General features: G+C 50.1%; 7 protein-coding genes across 7 annotated transcripts; 2 read left to right on the plus strand and 5 right to left on the minus strand.

Moving 5' to 3' along the window:
* Window positions 1–171: 171 nt before the first annotated feature.
* Window positions 172–1720, plus strand: CCOS01_12964 (major facilitator superfamily transporter; the record flags this gene model as incomplete). The annotated part of the gene is made up of 3 exons (XM_060461111.1): window positions 172–454; window positions 546–652; window positions 710–1720. The coding sequence occupies 3 exons, from the start codon at window positions 172–174 to the stop codon at window positions 1718–1720; spliced, it is 1401 nt and encodes a 466-aa protein (XP_060308313.1).
* Window positions 1721–5068: 3348 nt separating this feature from the next.
* CCOS01_12965 (fungal cellulose binding domain-containing protein) lies at window positions 5069–6133 on the plus strand (the record flags this gene model as incomplete). The annotated part of the gene is made up of 3 exons (XM_060461112.1): window positions 5069–5178; window positions 5231–5935; window positions 5998–6133. 3 exons carry the CDS (start codon window positions 5069–5071, stop codon window positions 6131–6133), a joined length of 951 nt encoding a protein of 316 aa, XP_060308314.1.
* Window positions 6134–6210: 77 nt separating this feature from the next.
* Window positions 6211–7263, minus strand: CCOS01_12966 (cephamycin biosynthesis protein CmcJ; the record flags this gene model as incomplete). Its single annotated transcript, XM_060461113.1, has 4 exons — window positions 6211–6555; window positions 6716–6809; window positions 6896–7114; window positions 7169–7263. 4 exons carry the CDS (start codon window positions 7261–7263, stop codon window positions 6211–6213), a joined length of 753 nt encoding a protein of 250 aa, XP_060308315.1.
* Window positions 7264–8430: 1167 nt separating this feature from the next.
* Window positions 8431–9543, minus strand: CCOS01_12967 (zinc-binding dehydrogenase; the record flags this gene model as incomplete). The annotated part of the gene is made up of 1 exon (XM_060461114.1): window positions 8431–9543. The coding sequence occupies one exon, from the start codon at window positions 9541–9543 to the stop codon at window positions 8431–8433; it is 1113 nt and encodes a 370-aa protein (XP_060308316.1).
* Window positions 9544–10427: 884 nt separating this feature from the next.
* CCOS01_12968 (uncharacterized protein) lies at window positions 10428–11896 on the minus strand (the record flags this gene model as incomplete). Its single annotated transcript, XM_060461115.1, has 4 exons — window positions 10428–11010; window positions 11081–11460; window positions 11513–11611; window positions 11666–11896. 4 exons carry the CDS (start codon window positions 11894–11896, stop codon window positions 10428–10430), a joined length of 1293 nt encoding a protein of 430 aa, XP_060308317.1.
* A 2670-nt stretch (window positions 11897–14566) lies between these two features.
* CCOS01_12969 (pectin lyase) lies at window positions 14567–16216 on the minus strand (the record flags this gene model as incomplete). Its single annotated transcript, XM_060461116.1, has 1 exon — window positions 14567–16216. The coding sequence occupies one exon, from the start codon at window positions 16214–16216 to the stop codon at window positions 14567–14569; it is 1650 nt and encodes a 549-aa protein (XP_060308318.1).
* A 1869-nt stretch (window positions 16217–18085) lies between these two features.
* Window positions 18086–19243, minus strand: CCOS01_12970 (TAM domain methyltransferase; the record flags this gene model as incomplete). Its single annotated transcript, XM_060461117.1, has 3 exons — window positions 18086–18548; window positions 18614–18818; window positions 18883–19243. 3 exons carry the CDS (start codon window positions 19241–19243, stop codon window positions 18086–18088), a joined length of 1029 nt encoding a protein of 342 aa, XP_060308319.1.
* Window positions 19244–19613: the final 370 nt, after the last annotated feature.

Genomic DNA, 19613 nt, shown 5'->3' on the forward strand with positions numbered 1-19613 from the left:
AACCCATGTTCATCCCTTGTTGGATAGAGTCATCCTCATTAGACAATTCCACAGACAACCTCAACAACTCAGCTCTTCAATCAAGATATCAATAAAGCTTCTCAAAGCTATCAGAGCGGCTCGGAATCCACCATCAAGCCTTTAGCCAAAACAACAGAACTCGCGCCGAAAATGTCGAAGCAACAACAGCTTTCGTCCCCAGCGGACTCCCAAATGACCTTCTCAGACCCGCACCCAGCTGCTGCAGAAGCCAAGGTGGACCAGAACACAACAGATTACTCTTCCGATCACCCTTCAACGATACGGCAGACCGACCCGGAAAAAGGTGGTTCTCCAGCCGGCGGCGCAAAGCCGTCGTGGCCCGGCAGCGATGCGCCGGACGGAGGTGTCACGGCATGGCTTGTAGTTCTTGGCGCTTGGTGCACATCATTTTGCAGTTTCGGATGGGTGAACAGTAAGTCGCAGTTCCCGTTGCGACGTTGAGGCTGAAGTCTATTTTTTCTGCTTTCTTGGGGTTCTGGAAGCTAACGAAGGTTGATCTGCAGGTGTCGGAGCTTTCCAGGAGTACTACCAGAACGATCTGCTTCGCAACTACTCACCGAGTACCATTTCATGGATTCCTTCTCTTCAAATCTTCTTCATGATGGCAATGGTAATTCTTGGTCTTCTCAATGCCTGAATTAGAATATGCAATCTGATACTTTCATAGGGCCCCGTCATCGGCCAGCTTTACGACCATTACGGTCCCCGCTACCTCATCCTCGCCGGCACTTTTCTTCACGTCTTTGGTCTCATGATGACCTCTCTCGCAACGCAATACTGGCAGATACTCTTGGCACAAGGTGTGTGCTCCGCCATCGGTGTCGCAGCCATCTTCCAGCCGGCACTGAACACGATCCACGGATGGTTCAACGTCAAGCGCGGAGCCGCTTTCGGCCTCCTCTCTACCGGCTCTAGCATCGGCGGCATCATCTTCCCGATCATGGTGACGAGATTGATCAAGTCTCTGGGGTACCCCTGGGCAATGCGCATCTGCGCTTTCATGATTCTCGGACTCCTCGTCATCGCAAACCTCACGGTCAAGGCCTTCCACCCACCACGACCCCAGAAGGTATCTATGGATCAGCTCATCCGTCCCTTTAAGGAGTATGAGTTTGTCTGCGTCGTCATCGGCTTTTTCCTCTTCACCTACGGCATTTTCGTGCCCATCAACTACATCCAAGTCCAGGCCCTCGAGGCTGGCATGGACCCCAACCTGGCGCAGTACCTGGTCGCCATCCTCAACGCCGGCAGCCTCTTCGGCCGAATGTTCTCCGGCATCATGGGCGACAAGATTGGCAAGTACAACATCTTCGTGGTGGTGTGCTACCTGACCTCGATCTGGATGCTCGCCCTCTGGATCCCGGCCAACACGGACGGCGCGCTAATCGCCTTCGCCGTCCTCTTCGGCTTCTGCTCCGGCGCGTACGTTTCGCTGATTGCACCCCTCATCGCCCAGATCTCGCCCCTCCACGAGATTGGCTTCCGCACGGGAATCACGTTCTTCACAAACTCTATTGGCGGTCTGACGACTAACCCTATCAACGGAGCCATCTTGGCTGGTTCCGGTGGGTGGGTCGGCATCAAGGTGTTCTCGGGTGTGTTTTGCATTGCAGGAACGACTTTCATCCTTGCAGCGAGAATTCACCGCACCGGATGGAAGGTCTTCACTGCATTCTAGACTGTACTCATGGAAAGGAAGCATTGTTATAATACTAATGACGGACTGGGGCAGCAGCATACATTAAAATTTCCACGAAGGATTCTGGCATTAGCATATAGACATCATTACTCATTTTGTATTCAATACCCTCAACTCTTTTCATACTCTCCTCACATCTAGCGCCTAGACAGCTCGTTCGATGCAGTTGAACACTGAGCACATATCATCAAAGATGAGCGAGTGTTGTAAAGATCTGACGTGAGAACGTGTCATATTGCCAGCAACACAATCGCCATGTCAAAACAGTCGCTATGATAATCTAGGTAATTAATAACTTATGGCCGATGAAGTTCTTGAACGCTGTCCGCTACAACCATCGCGGCTATTGAATTCATTGCATTTGATTTACGGTTTAAGAGCAAGGACCTTGTAGCCCGCACCGTGCAAAAGTTTAATCAATCAAAGACCTCGTGGTGTAGAACCCCTAAGATCTTTGTTGAGACGAATCTTGAGTCGGAGAACCATGATTCAAGATTGAAATGGTCCTCAAAGTTAATCGGTCACTTGGCCACTTTGCGTTTCCATCTAGTCAAGATGACGACTGGTTCCAGTCGAGGTCGTCATCGTGGCCACCTTATCGACGGTCTGATTCCCTACTGCACAACGGCTCGATAGAAAGCGTCTGTAAGGCAGTTGGGTACTAATGGGGCGGCTTGGTTGACGTCAAAAGCGAATTGAACATATTACAGACAGGAGTATACACTATAAGCAGATGAAGCATCGGTCCAACTTTACTTTTCAACTGTTTCGAAGGCTGAGACTGGCTGGTAACCAGAGATTTGGAGATCATTCGAAGGCTCATTGGAGACGTCTTCTAATAGCAAAGACTTGCTCTGTTTGTCCCCATAACAAGTCCATTTAGTATCGCGGCCGGCCCAATCACAAGCTCAAGAAGATTCTGAAATCTCTTCGGAAACTGCCGCGTAGTAAAAGAACGCCGTCGACTGAAAGTTATGACGGACTTAGGCATCATCTATCGAAGTACTTAGACCTGCTAACGATGCCCGAAGGCAGCGCACATATATGTGCGCGTACTAGAGGGGCAGATCGTAATGGCCAAGGCGGTGGTCACGACCTCGAAAGAAATTCCGCGTTTAAAGCTGCTCATCAGCAGGGCAAAGTCCCATAACGTGACCTACGTAGGCAAAATTCGGGAAACGGGATAGACATCCGTCGTGTTAGTTGTTACAGGCAAGTGGTTCAAGAGAGGACTGGCCCCGTGGGCTTTTGGAACGAACGGCATGTGTTCCCTTAACTCTATCAAGTCGATAGACGTATCATCGACAACTTTCATCAGGCTTTGAGTCTCATAGCTCATTGGTCGTAAAGAGAAGCCTAATGGGTCAAGGGCGAAAGGCGGGGGATTATGAGTAAGTAACTATAAGGTTACGCCAGGTATTTCCTTTTGGTTTGATGAAATTACTTTCACGTACGATCTAATTAAATTGAGCAACAAAAGAATAATCACAGACTTACTAGGCCTGTAGCCTCAGTCGTCAATGTGCGCTGGTATTGCCTACAGCAACTCTGGTCACATTTTTTAACCTTTGACTAATGCCCACCATACGATCCCATAAGACCACAAAACCGGGTGACTGAACGGTCACTTATTGCGTAAGCTGGACTATGAAAATCTTGAGCTTGCATTCAATCGTATTAGAGTGTGTTGATCGGAGGATTCTCCAATAGCCACTATCCATTATGGAGAATAGGAGGAGGAGGCGGACGTTGAAGTTAGTCCACCACGCGCTCTTCGGTAACAATTTGAGTAGGAACTCCAGCCATGATTCCAGACTCAATCAAGCTTAGATATCGGCCGTGTTCCCTGAACGGCCAGTCTCAACTTGACTGACTTCAACTCCGTTAATTTCAACCCATGCATCCACTCGGCCCGTACCCAGGCAGCACCGTAATTAAGCCCTCAGCACCAAATTTGATCACAAGTGACATTAGAGCCATGGCCGGATGAGAGAGGCAGAGTATGACCAGTTTAGCTCTTGGAATTGGCATCTGATACCGACGTAATCCCTCAGTCACTGCTCGAATTGAAGTTCTGAGTCTTCACATCCCGGCGACACCAAAAGGATCGTTCCTTGAAGCTAGCTCCACGATCCAGCTGTAGGAACAGAATCCTGACAATATACTTGGAAATCGCTCGTGAACCCTGACGAATTATTGTAGCAACCACTTGCGTCTGGAGTGACAGCGATTCTTCCCGATGAATGCAGGGTTCAGATTTTGCTCTACCTGAAGGATTTTGACACAAGCGACACTGTAACCAGAGGGCGTCAGAACCCCCGGAGTCTTCTCTATCCCTGTTTGGGACTACCAGACTGCCTATAGGAACTTTGTGACTGTTGGATGATGGTATCATGGCCCGTACGACAAGTGCGAGAATTGCCCTTGTTGTTCTTGTGAAGAGCTCGGAATGAAATGCGACGAATGGCTTTGTGGCCACACAAAGTTGGATTAGTTGATTCCCCCAGCCTTCAGGATTCATGTGTGATAGTCTGTCACGTCTGGCTTGTCTTACGTTTAACCTCAACATTCATCATAGCCAGCCCTTTGCCTCATCGTTTTCGACTTCCCATTAGTTTCGTGTTGTCAAGATCATGCACGTGCTGTCTGCATCGCCCTAATCCAAGCCGTGGGCACCGAGAAGTGTCCCACAGTCCTCGCATGATCTCAAAATCCCCAAAGCGACTCATTCACATTAACCTCATCGGCTCAAGCTTCGGCCTATAAGTCGGCTTGACAACCCGTCTGTTGCGAGTCGGACATCGAGTCCAACCTTCCGGCCGAGTTGCTCCGGGCAGGCCGGGCCCTTTGCGAATTTCAAGTAGCGATCGGCGAGGAAAACGCCCCATTGGTGGAACCTGCCTCGAACATGTAGTTCTGATGCACTCTGGCTTACCTCCTTCGCATCTGGCAGCGGATAGCTCCGCGATCTGCATCCGTTCCCTGAATTTCTCTATGGATTGTCAATGTAGGTGGACGGACGTGATGATGTCCTGCGAGTCTTCCAAGCGGACTTGCTAGCATAGAGACTAGTGAGCCACGCGTACGACAAGGACACGAGAACAGAGGCTTCAACCTGGCTACTTCATATCCTCTGGCCCGTCTCGGAGACACGGATGAGCTGAAGATGGGAGGGGGGATGGCATCATCTTCAACGTGACTACTCGAATTGAGGAGAACACTATCAGTATAAGAAGTCTTTCGAGGTCCCTTCCCTCACTAACTCTTGACAACACATGTGGACATTTCATGAGCTAGACAAGATCACCTGAGAGGCCCATCACAACTATGATTTTGTCATTCTACAGTTTTCCATCACTACTGGTACTTGGTGTTCTGGCGACCCAAGGTATCACAGCATACCCAGGCTTCGCTGGTCTGAAGACACTTTTCACGTTGTAAGTTGACAGCTTCTGAAACACGATTATTCTAGGGTTGATGTGAATACAGTGGAGACTCCTATACCAGGACTGGATTTTATGTCACTCACGATCAACCCTCCATTGCCAATCCCCTTGGGAATCCGACGTACCCGGGCCCGACCAGCGCAAATGGAGAAAATTGGATCCAATACTTGACCACCAAACATAATGCGTCTCTACTATTGACCTACAACTTCGCGGCGAGCGGTGCCACTGTCGACAACAGTCTCGTGACCTCCAGCATCGACGTTGTGAGTCAAGTTGAAGAGGGATTCATCCCCAACTATACCGGGACAAACCAAACCTGGGATGTCGAGTCTACCCTGTTCGGCTTCTTTATCGGTATCAACGACATTGGAAAGTCTTATACCAATGGCAACTCCACGGACCTTCACCCGATGATCTTTGATAAGTACGAGAAGTTGGTGAAAGAAGTCTACGAGGCGGGTGCTCGGAACTTCCTGTTCCTCAATGTACCGCCGCTTGAGCGGATGCCGAGAACAACTCAATCCAGCGCCGCTGGAGAGCGGATCCCTCTTGAGAAAGCCGCGGTAGCAGACTGGAACGAGCGCCTTGGAGTATTTGTTAAGAACTTGCGAGAGGCTCGCGGAGATGTGACTGTATTTCAGTACGATACCTATGGATTGTTTGACAGAGTCATGAATACGCCCGAACGCTACAGAGAAACGGCAGTCTATAAGAACACGACGACATACTGCTCAGCATACCAAAAGTAAGACGGGATTTTCAAGCCCATACCCGGCGAAAGATATGTTTGACTAACACCTGGCCTAGTGGGACGCCCGAGCCAGACACTAAATGGGACAACTGCACCTATGCTGCTAATGAATATATGTGGATTAACAGTCTACACCCGACGTCGCCCGTTCACTTGGCACTGGCGAGAAGTATCTCAAGGGCCTTGGCTTGATCTCAAAATCTCGAAACGGACTGTTTCAGATGTGCATGTCCTCATGTGCCAGAGCTGCAAGACACTTCCCCATGTACCTAGTCTTCATCATAGAAAACAAATGCTCTGACTTCAATGCTCGCTCTCGGCTCACCAGCGCCTTCTGGCAAGTCAGTATCCTTGAAAGCACAGTGAGGCACTCTTCTGGGAACTCCAGGCTTCGTGCTTGAGTCCACTTGTTTGAAGAACAGCACGTCATCAACCTGTTGTTGGTCTTTGAAATACCACTTGTGCTGCGAAGCCGTGGGCGGACGAACTTCCACGGCTTCAGTGTCGTGATCCGGAAATCGTACTGGTACAAACACCAAGTCCGAGTCTGGTATAGTCCGGGCATCCGAGACCGCGAAAGGGTCACGAGTTATCGGGCGAATGGGTCGCCACATCTGCGGACCTTTGTCAGCTAATCTGGAGTTTGTGCGAGGACCAGAGTTTGCTTGCGTTGATAATCTGGTATCGGGGCTTCTTGAGCAATTCTTCTGCTCTTTCCTTCAGCCATCTTTCGGCGACTCCTTCAGCTGCCTTAAATGACTGGTCCACATGTACTCCATACAACGGCGCCGGACCCTTCGGGCCTTCGCCGTCTTTGGGACCACGACGAATGATGTGTGTCATGATATGAACCAGGCAGGGCTTGGGCCTATGCGTGTCAGCATCATGCTAGACTTGTGGTAGTTCGGGCGGGCAGAAAAAGCTTCATCGCAACACGAACGGGGAGTCACTCACATGTTCTCGGTCTCGGATAGGACTTTGTAGCACAGTTCCTCCATCTCAGGGTAGTTTACCCGCTTAATTTCCTCATCATCATCCCAGTTGGTTAATCGACTTTGATGCTTGACATAGTGGAAACCTTGAACATCGAGCGTGAATTCATCCTCTCTGCCAGTGATATCGGTGATAGTTGTAGGGATCTCGACTTTGGGTTGAGGCTTGCCGGGTTCCGGACTTTTCCATCACAAATTAGCTTTCCAGCGAATTGAGTCGGAATTGGCATCTTACCCTCCAATTATCATGGGCACCAAAGGTACGCCTGGGTCATCAAAATATTTGATCTTTGTATGTACTTGACGTCCCTGTTGTCCCATTTCGATCATTGTTGAAGCGTTCGAAACAGTCTTTCAAGAAGCTCGCGAGTACTTCTCAGCCGGCCGTCGAGAAGAGGGAATTTCTGCAGGTTTTGAAAGGAGTTCAGGGTATTGTATACATGGGCATATCTGTTTATCTGTTCTATCGTCGCGAGTCAGGATCTTGGGGTAAAAAGAGTGCGGCAACATGGCCACCCCGGCTGGTAGGAGGAGAACATGCATCAATCCCCATTTCGATAGGTAGTCCTAAGATCTCCTGCATTATTGGAGATAACCCCGACCATTCAGTACTGTCTCAGAACTGAGAAGACAGTGGTTTAGGCAATGGATGAAGTTGTCAAGGCCCAGCCCGAGCTTTGAACGAGTATTCGGACGCATAATCGTGTAAAGTCCTATTTGCTTCACGATGCCAAGAGCTGACGTTCGGTTCCAGAGGCTTGGCTTAGAAAGCGAGTCCAGCGTTCGCAGCGAACGGCCCGCTGCCCCTCCGTCTGTAGCGTCTAGTCCGCTGTGGGAGCCGGAGATGCGCATGAATCGCGAAGGTTTGCAGGGAGTCAAGAAGACGACCATACAAAGTCTCGGTTGGTCTTATCTCTGAGCGATCTGCATGGGGCTCGTCTAATGACATGTCCTCCAGACTGGGCCATTCCCTGTAGTGTTGCACTTATTTGGGGTTCTCGGTCATGATTCGTTAATGGGTTTTGTCACTCGACTTTGCCAAAGAAATCAGATGTTGCTTGTCTGATTATTATTGTGCATCGCAATCGCGGTATTTCCAATCGGTTGGTAAATGCTCCTCTAGGCTCTGTTTCAGCAGCGGGACTACCCGAAGACGCTACCCCGAAGTGAACGTATCGAAGAGGATTGGATGATCATTGATGGCATCAACTCAAGCCAACAAACCACGTGGTTCTCTGCCATGGCTGAATAGTAGTGGTAATACAAAGGAGATTCGGTCCACGGCAAAGCTAAGTACGTCATCAACGTAAAGCCATGGGATCTAGGCTCCCGTTTGCAATGCTTCGAACATTTCGCAGCGATTTTTCACATTTGGTACTATTATGTAAGGTAGAAGAGGCTTGCGTTGAGTATCAATAGATGAAGGGACTCAGGCACGAAAAGAAAACGCTATTACATCCAACTCCGTGATTGACGAAGTACGGGCGGCACTCATCTTCACAAAGACACAACAATCTTCTTCGCCGAGACTCCCTTGTAGCTGACTTCGAATGCCTGTTGTATGTATTCCAAGCCCTTGCCAACAACGTGCGGCTTGGGAGCCGGGATGAACTTGCCCTGGGCCAGTGCTTGAGGTAGGAAGTCTCGGTAAATCGCCGCACCGACCTCGTTCGCCATAAGATCGCTTCCCCAGATGAACTTGGTTCTCACACCGCTCGTCTTGCACTTGAATGTCGCGGTTGCGCTCTCGGAAGCCATCGCCCACAGCAACGAAACAGTTTCCGAAACGTTTGTGGGCGGTCTACCAGGCCCGGCGACACTGGCTTGCGCGACAAACTTGCGGCCCTTGCAAGCGGCCATGATGTTGATACAGGGGATCAGAGACCCCGCTCCGATCGCGATTGCGCCAGCAGACTTCCGTTTCTGGAATGCCTTGATAATGTCTTGAACAACAGCCGGACTGCGATAATCAAAAACTTCGGCGGCACCGAGAGACTTGACATAGTCAAAGTTCTTCGGGGATGCTGTCACAATGACTTCGTAACCAGCCCCAGCGGCAAGCTGAATGGCGTTGGACCCCACGCTTGTCGAGCCGCCCCAGACTAAGAGCGTCTCTCCTGTGGATTTTGCGGAGACGTCTGGGTGTCGAAGACCGACAAAGTCCTTCATGAAGAGACCGCAGGCAGCAGTCGAAGCACCCAAAGGTATTACACAGGCCTCCTCAAAAGTGATTGAATCGGGAATTTGAGAAGTCAGGTCGGCTCGCAATACAACGTATTCTTGAAAACCGCCTTCTGATGACTTATTGCTCCGCTTGTCGAGACCCACGGCGTGGCCAACAACACGGTCGCCGATCTTGAACCGGTCCTGAGCACCTGGGCCGACTTCGACTACATCGCCAGAGACGTCGTTGCCGAGGATGCAGGGGTACTTGACCCAGTCGTAGAGTATGTCGCCGGTTTCTTGCTTGAACCAGTCGACTGGATTGATAGCTACAGCTCTATTCCGAATCACGATCTCATTCTGGCCTGCTGGTGTGTATGGGGCTGACTGAACCTGCAAGGGCTTGGCCTTTTTAGCTGTCAGCCAAGCGGCTTGATTGGTAGGCATTGTGAGAGTATGGAAGTATAAGAGACTAGGGGGTTTTGAAAGAAGAAGGTTCCGTAAGGTGATGAATAGAAAAGCTGATATGCTTCTGATACGGTGTGATAAATGTTGTTGGTTTCCCGACCTATTATTTGTTGTGTTTCGCTCACGTTGGGTATTTATACATCTCAAAATTTGGGATCTCGGCCAACCTTGACGTTTTGATGTCCAGACGAGATTTAGGTATCTCCAGATTGCACGCATCATTGACGACGTCGCGGATCGCATCTCAATTTGAAGGACTTCACGATCTCATCCCAGAGATGCTTTGTTTCTCATCTGGCGCAGGATGCTTCTAAAACAGGTCTAGCGCCTGTCTGCCACGATGTCGCTGTGCATGCCGGCAACGGTTTGTGGGTGATGGATTCCTGGGGGCGTCCGGCGCTAACTCTACATCGTATCCCAGCTCCCCCTTTTGTTTGCTCAGCTTACTCTGATGTCATGAGGACGCCCTCAGCTGATTAAAGGGCCTGGAACGGATACATGTCACTCCCCTACGGCCAGGCGAAACAGGCCCTCCGATGCTTGTATTAGGATCACCAAGGAACCCCCACCGTAACATCAATCCGCATCATCACTCCGACGGGACTTGCAGGAGTGTCCCGCTGCCGGGCCCGTGTGGATCTCGGAGTTTGCGGCTAGGAGACCATACACTTCGGCCGGCGTTCGGTATCGACCCCCGAGGGGGCGTGAGGGGCGGGTACATGCCGATAATCATCAGCGCGCAAACGTCGCTTGGAGTCTTGAGCGATCATTGGCCAAGATGCAATGCTTTCTTAAATGATTACACATTTACATCATATTACTTCATTAAGTTGACCGGACTTACGGTCACATCAGCTATCTCGCTATTCCATGCGGATCTCTTCGACCTCCCAAGTTCTCTCTACTAGAATGCCAAATTCGCCCAAGAAATTAGCGGCTCCTTCAGACATAGAGATACTGTGATTGCGAGACGTCGTAACCATAGTGCTTGTCGCACCATTTTGCAGATTCAACCCCGACTGGTCACCTTGACTACCGCCCGTTGAGCTTCGAAGGAACTTCTCCTTAGTGAATACCTCAAAGACCTTGCTCAAAGAAGTTGTTGATCTCGGGGATCCATGATTACTGAGAGCGCTGTTTGTTCCTGTGTGAGGCCATCTGCCGTGTATTAAATCGACTTCGCTGCCGTTAGACCGAGTGTTGAACTGTTGTGTCGTATTCGTCTGCGACCCGACGGTCACCATGGCAGACTGTCGCCGAGCCATCTCTTGGTGTCTTTGGAATAGTTCGTTCACTTTTCGATCCAGAAGCTGACGGATGGTTGCCAGAGATGCCGTGGTGACGCCAACTCCCAGCTCCGCGATCGTCCAACACGCTGTACTCATGTATCCTTTCGGTGGCGCGTGTGTCAAACTCCAGATACGACCAGCCGACATAATGGGAACTCTGGATGCATGTGAGTCAAGGTTCCTTTACATAGTAAACGCCAAAGATGCCAGCGGCTGAGATAACTCACAATGCGCCAATGCCGAACACGCCCAATGCTGCCCAACGTTGACTGCTGTTCAGCTTCAAGCTCCAAAGAGTAGGAAGAGGCAAGAAGAGAACAATGACATCGGTGACCAATGTTCCTGTCGCATTGAAGTACGTCGACAGCACGCTCGGAAGACACTTGGCATTTCGCACACTGTGATCCCAGTTGGCTTCTATCGGCAAGCAGATCAGGATCTGGAGCAAGATCTGTGCCAATGTCCAAGCGGCGACAAAGATGATGGCGCCAACGTATACTCTTCTCATGATGCGCACGTTCCGGAAGATGTGATAGAACTGAAATAGGAAAGTCATCTTCAAGGCGGCCATGGCAATGTTGTATGTGATCCCGACGGCATAAGGGATCTACCGGCATCGTCAATATGATGAAGCGCTGAAGTCAACAGTGAAGGCTTACTTTTGACCCTTCGTTACTGGCTGTGACCATGGCCAGCATGGTAGGTAGATACACTTTTGTGAAAACACTCTGCATGATGTTCACAGCAATAGTGCTGAACTATGCATCTTGTGAGTAGGCTTGCTTCTTGTGGCGGGTCAGGTTTAATCGTACCAGAGCGAGTAGGGCCCATGCATCATCTATGCGAACTTGCTTCGTGATGAAATAACGCGTGTAAAGTCGAGCGATCACAGAGGCAGTTGTGATAATCGTGATGATGGCGCCGAATGCGATCGTTGCGTTGGCCTGGCTATTGCTGTAGACAAAGTCCGTCTGAGCCTGGGGCGCATCTCCTTCCGGTGTCAACGGCACCGATCCATCGGTGGGTAATGGTGGTGCGCTCATATTCTCACGCAGAGACGACAAGCTGAATGCCGCTCGTATGAATCAAGAGCATACCCATAGACTTCTGAACCGACCGACAAGTCCCATTTCTCAGTGAAGGATGAATTGAATGTGGATGCGGAGCTGCAGCGCAGCGAAGAGCAAAAGTGGTGAAAACAAGCTCTTTTGACTGAATTGGTCTAACTGAGTACGGGTGTTATTTTCAACTTCCTTAAACAAGCGAGCAAATGCAGGCTAGACTTGAGGAGGCAGGACGCACTTTAGTGAAACAAGGAGGCAGCATGTTTAGACCAAAAAGTGCTTTCAACGGGTGTTGGTAGCCGTGATTGCAAGGCTATTTTGTGGGATTGACGGAAAGGTTGCTTAATTCGGGAACTCAACGCCGGGACTTGTCAACCAAGTCGAACTCACCCTCGCCCTCTTTGTGCATCCAGGGGTTTATAGTGTCAAATTTCTGCCGGCTGATGGAGTTTACCAATACCGTTGGCCTACTGGACCCTTGTATACAGGGTAAGTGATGATTTCGACTCGTGCAAGAGTCTAAAATGGCCCTATGGGGAATCCAATCTGCTGCAGAAACCGGGTCATTGTCCTCAATTTCGACTGTGGCCGAGCAGACCCTCCCCACTGAAAGTGGTGGCATGACACTACAGAGATACGAAAACCTAGCCGCTTAAGCCGACCCTTGATCATATTATGGAGGAATAGAAGGCACGGAAGGGTTGAAGGGTAGGATTGTCAAGTGTCACTGTATCACACTCTTGCGATGGCGACAGACCATCACGCCTCCTGAAGTTGTGCGACCTTTGCCACATCTGTCCAAGCAACCAGTTGGCACTTTTCAAAGATGATATCGTCGTCCGCGGTGCGTTGATCTATCGCATTTCGAAACAGTAGATCGCCCGAGAAGAGGCCTGTGCGGAAACGCCTTCCACTCGTGCCCCCGGGCACTAGGTTTCGTGCATCGTCTTGTTTGGCCTCGTGGCTTCCAACTCAACGTCTGAACATAACCGATGGCATGGGTCATCCGAAGGTGAAATAGTAGAAGATCTGCGCGCCTTCAGATCATCACATCACATCACCCTGGTTCCGATCCAAACAACGCAGTGGACTCTGCGACGAACGGCCACGATGCCCCTCCGCAAATCGCACGTCCGTGGGTACAAAGTGCCCCGGGCTGGATTTTGAGGGGGGTTTTGTCACTCTCAAGAGGATTGTAGAGTTTTGTAAGAGGAGGAGGACATTAGATGTGCTGGATGCGCCTGCAAAACTTGACATCCGTCCATCCATGTCTGTTCGGGCACCACTGATTCCTTAATCGACTGGAAAAACCATTCTTAAGAACACAGTGGCACAAATGGACCGTTTTTGTAGTCGAGGACATGGATGTGCGTGATGTGGAAGTAGCAAAGATTTCTGACTGGTTTGCAAATAATAACTCAAGATCGCCATCTCAATCGCGCCACGTCCACAATTGCCGGGGCATCTTCATATTGTGATGTGCTTCCATGTCAACCCTCTGGCAGACTTCTACTGATCACTCCGAACATGAGGTAGAGACAGTAGAGATTCTAGCCTAGATGCTTACGCCACTTCTAAGTTCCCTCTGGCTCGAATGGATGGACTGCTGCTCGCATGCTCGGCACGAAATTCTGTTCTGGCGGGCATCAGCCAAACACCCACATTTCCCACAACGACCGCCACTATCCGGCCCAGAGGACCGAGTACTCCGATCCTCGCTGGGTCTTTGAGGAGAGTGGGGTACCGGGTTGGCACGAAGTTTGCAGACTGTGGAGACCAAACATACACAGTAAAGTAAGCTGTGCCACCGACGCAGGTGTTCGTCCATATTCGGGATCCGAGGTTCTTAATCACCTGTTTGCCCCTATCTCCACGACACTGCCAGCTACCAGTCGATATGCTAGATTCGCGAGTCCCTATAATGTGTTTCGTAGCGAGAGCCTTCAAAGACACATGGATATCTTCCATACACTCGCTCGAAAGAAAATTCTAGACTTAGGACGAAGCAAGAAAGGGACAATATGAACTAGACGGATCCCACCTCCACAAACAATTCCAACTCTACGGCAAGCAGCGAGATTGGGCCAGCTATATCAACTGAACACTCATGTCACTGTCTGTTATCGAAACCTTAGCTAGTTGTATTGACGTCAATACCACTTCGGCATTCAAGAAGTAGCAAAGTCAAAGTACTATGGTGAACAAGTGTATGTACCTTCATAATAGTGTCTTCAAGCATGCTTTTTGGTTGCTTCACAACATGAGTCTCGCGGAGGCTTCTCGTCTACATTACGCACCTTACTGATAAGGATTACAAAATGAGGCATCTGCTTACTTGTTTGGAGCCTAAGGAATTTCACCTGCCATTCAGGTCCTTCCGAGATATTGACCAAGGTACCATAAGGTACTCAAATGACGGGTGCTTGTATAACTAAATCAGAAAGGCAGACGAATCACGTAGATGATAAGGGATTCTTCTCGATCATAACGTATGTTTCTTATGTGCTACCGCGGTTATCGGCTGGCTTTCGATACAAGGCCGGATGGCCAACTATAAACTACTATCTTCAAGAAGAGAAACTGGGTGCTATCCAGTCACACCTTAGCTTTAAAGACTACGAGGTCTTAATGTATACAATGTCTAGATCTTTAGACACGACGGAGTGCCTTGGCGCTGCGTCTGGTAGCGGAGCTCACGCACTGGGAGTACCACTCGTTCTGAACAACGCAGGAAGTTCCAGCGACGCAAACGGTGGCACCAGTCCAGCCCTTTCCACCGCACTGGTGGTAAATCTGAACGATGGCCGACTCAGTGGAGTTGCCAGCGGCAGTCTGCTGGCAGGATGCTCTCTTGGTGGAAGTGTGAGTGCTGGGAGTGCTAGGAGTAGGCTTGGCCTTGGAAGTGTGAGCAGCCTTGGTCTTGGAAGACTGAGCTGCCTTGGAGGAATGGGCGGCCTTGGAGGTGTGGGAAGGAGGGGCCTTGGAAGTGTGGTTGGCGCCAGAGCTGGGAGTTGCGACAGCAGTAGGGGTAACCTTGGGGGTGTGAGTCGAGGGGGCCTTAACTGTGACCTTGGCGCTCTGAGTCGCGGCAATGACAGAGGTAGCCTTGCGGGTAGAAGTGGCAACAGTGGTAGGGGTAGCACCGGAGCCGGAGCCGCCAAGCTTAGCGGGACCGGCGTTGCCAACGACAAGGCTGGCGACAGTATCGGCAGCAACGGGCTTGACAAGGTATCCGCTAAGCTTCGCGAAGGTGGACAGAACGTTTGTCTGGGCCAAAGCCTTGAACTGGCCACTCTTGGAGTCGACACTGTTGATCACGCAAGCACGGCCAATCTTGGAGGAGCAGGCAGCAGCAGACTTAGCATCGGGGGCGTTGAAGCTGTTGGAGAAGACCTGGCCGACGTAAGGCTGCTTAACGTTCTCGAACGCGTTACCCTCAATGAGAGCGAGGGTGGTAGTGAACAGCTCAAAAGTGTGGCCCTGGACGTTCTGGAAGAAGTTATTGGTAGCGTGGAAGGTACCCTTGGGACCGAGCTTGGGGGAACGGCCAGAGACGTTGACGTAGTAGTTTCTGTCGATGGTGATCTGGTCTCCATCACCAAGATGCATCTCAGTCCAGTAGTGGTTGCCGTTGCAGGTGGTTGAAGCCGGGGTGGCTCCGTCGAAGTAGTTGTTGGAAATGGTGACGCGAGACCCGGCGAAATGAGTGACGATGAACTGGCGACCAATCTTGGAAATTCTGTTGTGGTCAATCCAAACACCATCGTTGCCGCCCTGCAAGTCGATGGCATCACCTCCCCAGACAACAGTGGGGTTCAGGTTGGTAATCTCGATGCCTTGAATGATAACGTTCTTGGCGTTGGTCTTGACACGAAGGCCCTTGCCGTTGAGTATTCCCTTGCCCTTGGAGCCGAGAATGCTCTTGTTGCTGCCGACGATGAGGGGTTCGGTAGCAGCGAGGTCGTAGCTGACAGTGGTGGCAACATTGTCGCTGGTGCCGCAGGAGAGGTCTCCAAGGAAGAGCTGGCCGCCGTTGGCAACTGTGCAGCTCTTCCGGCTGCAGCCCTTACCCTTGGCAGAGGTGCCTGTGAAGTCGTACTCCTTGTCGATAATGATGGTACGGGGGGTATCGTCGGCAAGCCATTGAGTGAGTTCGTCGACGGAAGAGGGGATGGCAGCGGCGGCGCTACCACCACCAGTGACACCCTTAGCAAAGCCGTAAGCCGTGCCAATGACAGACTGGGCAGATGCCGAAGTTGCGGCTGCGGTAGCCAAAATGGCGGTTGCTGAGAAACGCATATTGTGTAATACCAGAAAAAGAATGTAATGTTTGATAAAAGAATGGACGCGTGAAATCGATTTGAAAGAGTGACCAAATCACGCCAGCGTGAAGCTGAGTTGTAGTTGAAGTTGATAATGTAGAATGTACAGAAAGAACGACTTGGAGAGAGGAGAGAAACAAGAAAGGAGGGAGGGCAGTTACTTTGTCTCTGTTTCTTATACTTCAGATGTTTCTTTCCAAAGTGAGGCTCATGCAGGAACCACTATAGAGTTGAGGGTCCGGATCGTTAGGCAACGACCACGATTGGGTGGTTGTTTACGAACTATGCCTGATAGAATTGCCAAGTTATTGGGGGCAGCGGGTAAGTGGACACAACTATTATGTCAACCAGCTTCCCGATAGATGCTGGCCCTGCGCGTTGTTTAGTGTTGTCATTAGCCCTTGTTCACAGTCGGATGAGATCCGTCCTGCCATCTTAAGGCTGCTGGGTTGCATCGTGACGTGTGCCCCAACTAACCCCTTTCATGATGGGGAGGATGGGCAGCAGAGGCCAACGGCCGAGCTGACCGTCATGGTCAAGTTCCGTGTTGTCATCTCAATCCGAACTTCCGAAGTTGGGGCTACTTGCTCACGAGTCGTGGCATGAGCAGTGAGAAGCGCCCTTCTCTCCATTTGCTGGGAGTAGAGGCCAACAGCGGGGCTGTTCGTGAGGAGCACGTTCCTCATATGCACACTGCACGTCCACGGATTGGTATCACTTATCACGACCAGAGGGAAAACGTAATTTCAACTTTGGGCGGCTAATTCAGCGAAGTGTCAAATCTCTGCAGTCAGCTTCCCGTCGAAAGCTGCCGATCTGCCTCTGCTATTTGATACTGGAATAGTAGACACACACCGAGTCCTAAATATTTTCGTTCGGCAGACCAGCATTATCAGGGTTGAAGTTTCAAGCAACTCAAATCAAGAAGGGTGATTGTTAATGATAAGGTTCGGAAAGCGATGGTGACTAAGGATTAAGCATGCCCTGAAGCAAAAAATTCAATCGTGAGGATGGCCACAATGATGTGGCCATGATCGGTTTTGGCAAAGAGAAATACTGCCCACGACGAAATTTCAGCAGCTAGTCCAAACTTTACATTGATGAAACAGCCCCTTTCATCTCCGCCGGAGTTGAGAAATTGAAGAATGAAAATAGGGTCCGATGAATGGTGATATTCAGAGCAGAACGACGATTAATTGATCGACCTAGCGTTATTGAGCTGTAGTTTGCGGTGCTGCTGTCGTGACCTTAGCGATGCGATTGAAATACTCATTTATAGTACAACGAGAACCATAATGTTGGAATTCACAAACTCCCCACGTCAAACGATGCAACTATTGGTGAGACTCGTATCAAGACAGCTTGGCCAGTCTATCAGAGTTCAGCTTCCCAGGAATGGCGTTTGACTAGGTGTACACACAGCTACACACACATATCATAGAGTGGTGGTGACATACCGACACTTGTTTTATTTTATATGGGTTCAACATTTAACGAGCTAATACATTATTCTGCAGAGAGCACATGAGTGACCGGAGCCGGGCTGCCCATGACTCCATATATGAAAACCTAGATTTCTGGCTTTGTGTCATCAACTATAAGCCCAAGCTGGATGTGGAGATAAACTAGTCATGCTGTAATTCGAAATAATATCTGAGGGGAAAAGCAAACTGGTTTCAGGTTGCTCTAGGCCGGGTATCTGATTATCTATCTTAGTCGACAGGTTTCCTCGTGACGTTGCGGTGTGGCCCTTGTCGTAATCCTTGGTGTGATATAGTGAGTTGAGTCCCCTCAGCCTTGACCAAGACTCCGCCTTTGCAAGAAGCATATGTCTTCGCTCATGCCGTCATTCATTTTGCTGCAGAGGCTTTTGACCAGAGTAAGAGTGATAGTAGTGATATGGATGGAATGAGTTATTGAGCAAGTCTTTGCGCACTTCAATCAAAAACACTTCTACTCGTAGCCTAGACCAGCCTAAGCCCCTCGTGAAAGGTAAGTTTGTGATTGCTCCAAGCGAATCGTAGTTAACCGCGCGGCAGTAGTCTCCAATGGCACTCAAGTCCGGATCTTTCGGCCATGTTCCCACGGGTACCTTTCTCATGTCATGGATTTGATTCGTAAAGCCTGCTGATTCCAAGCAACCTGCAAAGTTTCTGGCGATGTTGACATCCACGTCGAAAGTGGCCAAAGCCTCTGTCAAGTAGCGCATTGCCTCTCGTGGCTTGTATGTCTCCGTGACTGTACCATCGTCACAGAGAAAGTCGAAAACTAGATCTTGCATCTCAAACCAACCCCCAGGTTTGAGAGCCCTATCTAATGTCAACTGAACGTTTCACCACTAGCTGGTAGTTGAGGAGGATAGATGCTCACTTACCTGTAGGCTTGTGACAAAAGCCTTGGCCAATCTTTGAGGGCTGGCGCCATGTTCCTCACGTGAACATAGTCAACTGAGTTGGGTGCATGCAGCCAGTCTGCTTCAACATCATCGACTGTAAAATGTACGTTTGGAGGTACATATTCAGGCTGGATGGGACTTAAATCTAGGCCGATAATCTCGGCCTCTGGGTAGTCGTCACCCACTTCGAGCAGCCTTATTAGCGTCTCTGGCAGCATAACCCTAGTCGGTCATGAAATAAAACTCACTTTCCATGGCCCAAATACCAGTGCCGGTTCCTATATCGAGAACTCTTTGTGGGTTGCGCAAAGGGGCATTGTGTAAAGCCCCATTGCAGACGTGTACTATCATGGAGTGTTTCATATCCTCTCGGTCTTGTTCAATATCATCGTTTGGTAACATGTAGCGGCCCTCTTCATACTTGTGATAGCGTCGTTTGTTTTCAAAACTAAAGAGTCGAAGATTGGAAATCAGAGATTCGGTTCCATCAAGCTTATCAGCAGACGAAAATGAGGAGGAGAACGAGCCACTGCTGTCGCCAAACGGTACATGCTTCAGGTCTCCATCAGCCTCATCGCAAGGCCCTGATTGGTTGGGGTCGGCAGGCATCTTTGTATTGCATGTAAAAGTGATACAGAAGAAGGCGAGTGAGTGATACGGGCGATGGGGTGCGTTCTTCTCTCGATCCGGGAAGTCGAGAAAGTCGGAAAAATGAAGCTGAGGGGATTGACGGGAGGAACGGTCTGAACCAACAAAGAACGACCGCGTTCCAACAGAGGTGGCCCGGTTTTTATTCCTAATGGCTTGAAGATGGCAAGGATCCTGACCAATGTCTGCTCTTACCCAAACCCCAAGCCATAACTTGCATGAAGCGCGTTAACACAATTGGCCCGACCAGACTACCTGTGGATTTCCTGACTTTGTGTAGAGTAAACCAACCAAGCGGAGATCACTTTGGGACTTCGTGGCCTTGGCTGTC

The sequence above is a fragment of the Colletotrichum costaricense genome (assembly GCF_030867565.1).
Source record: "Colletotrichum costaricense strain IMI 309622 chromosome Unknown Scaffold_16.1, whole genome shotgun sequence".
Lineage (NCBI taxonomy): Eukaryota > Fungi > Ascomycota > Sordariomycetes > Glomerellales > Glomerellaceae > Colletotrichum > Colletotrichum costaricense.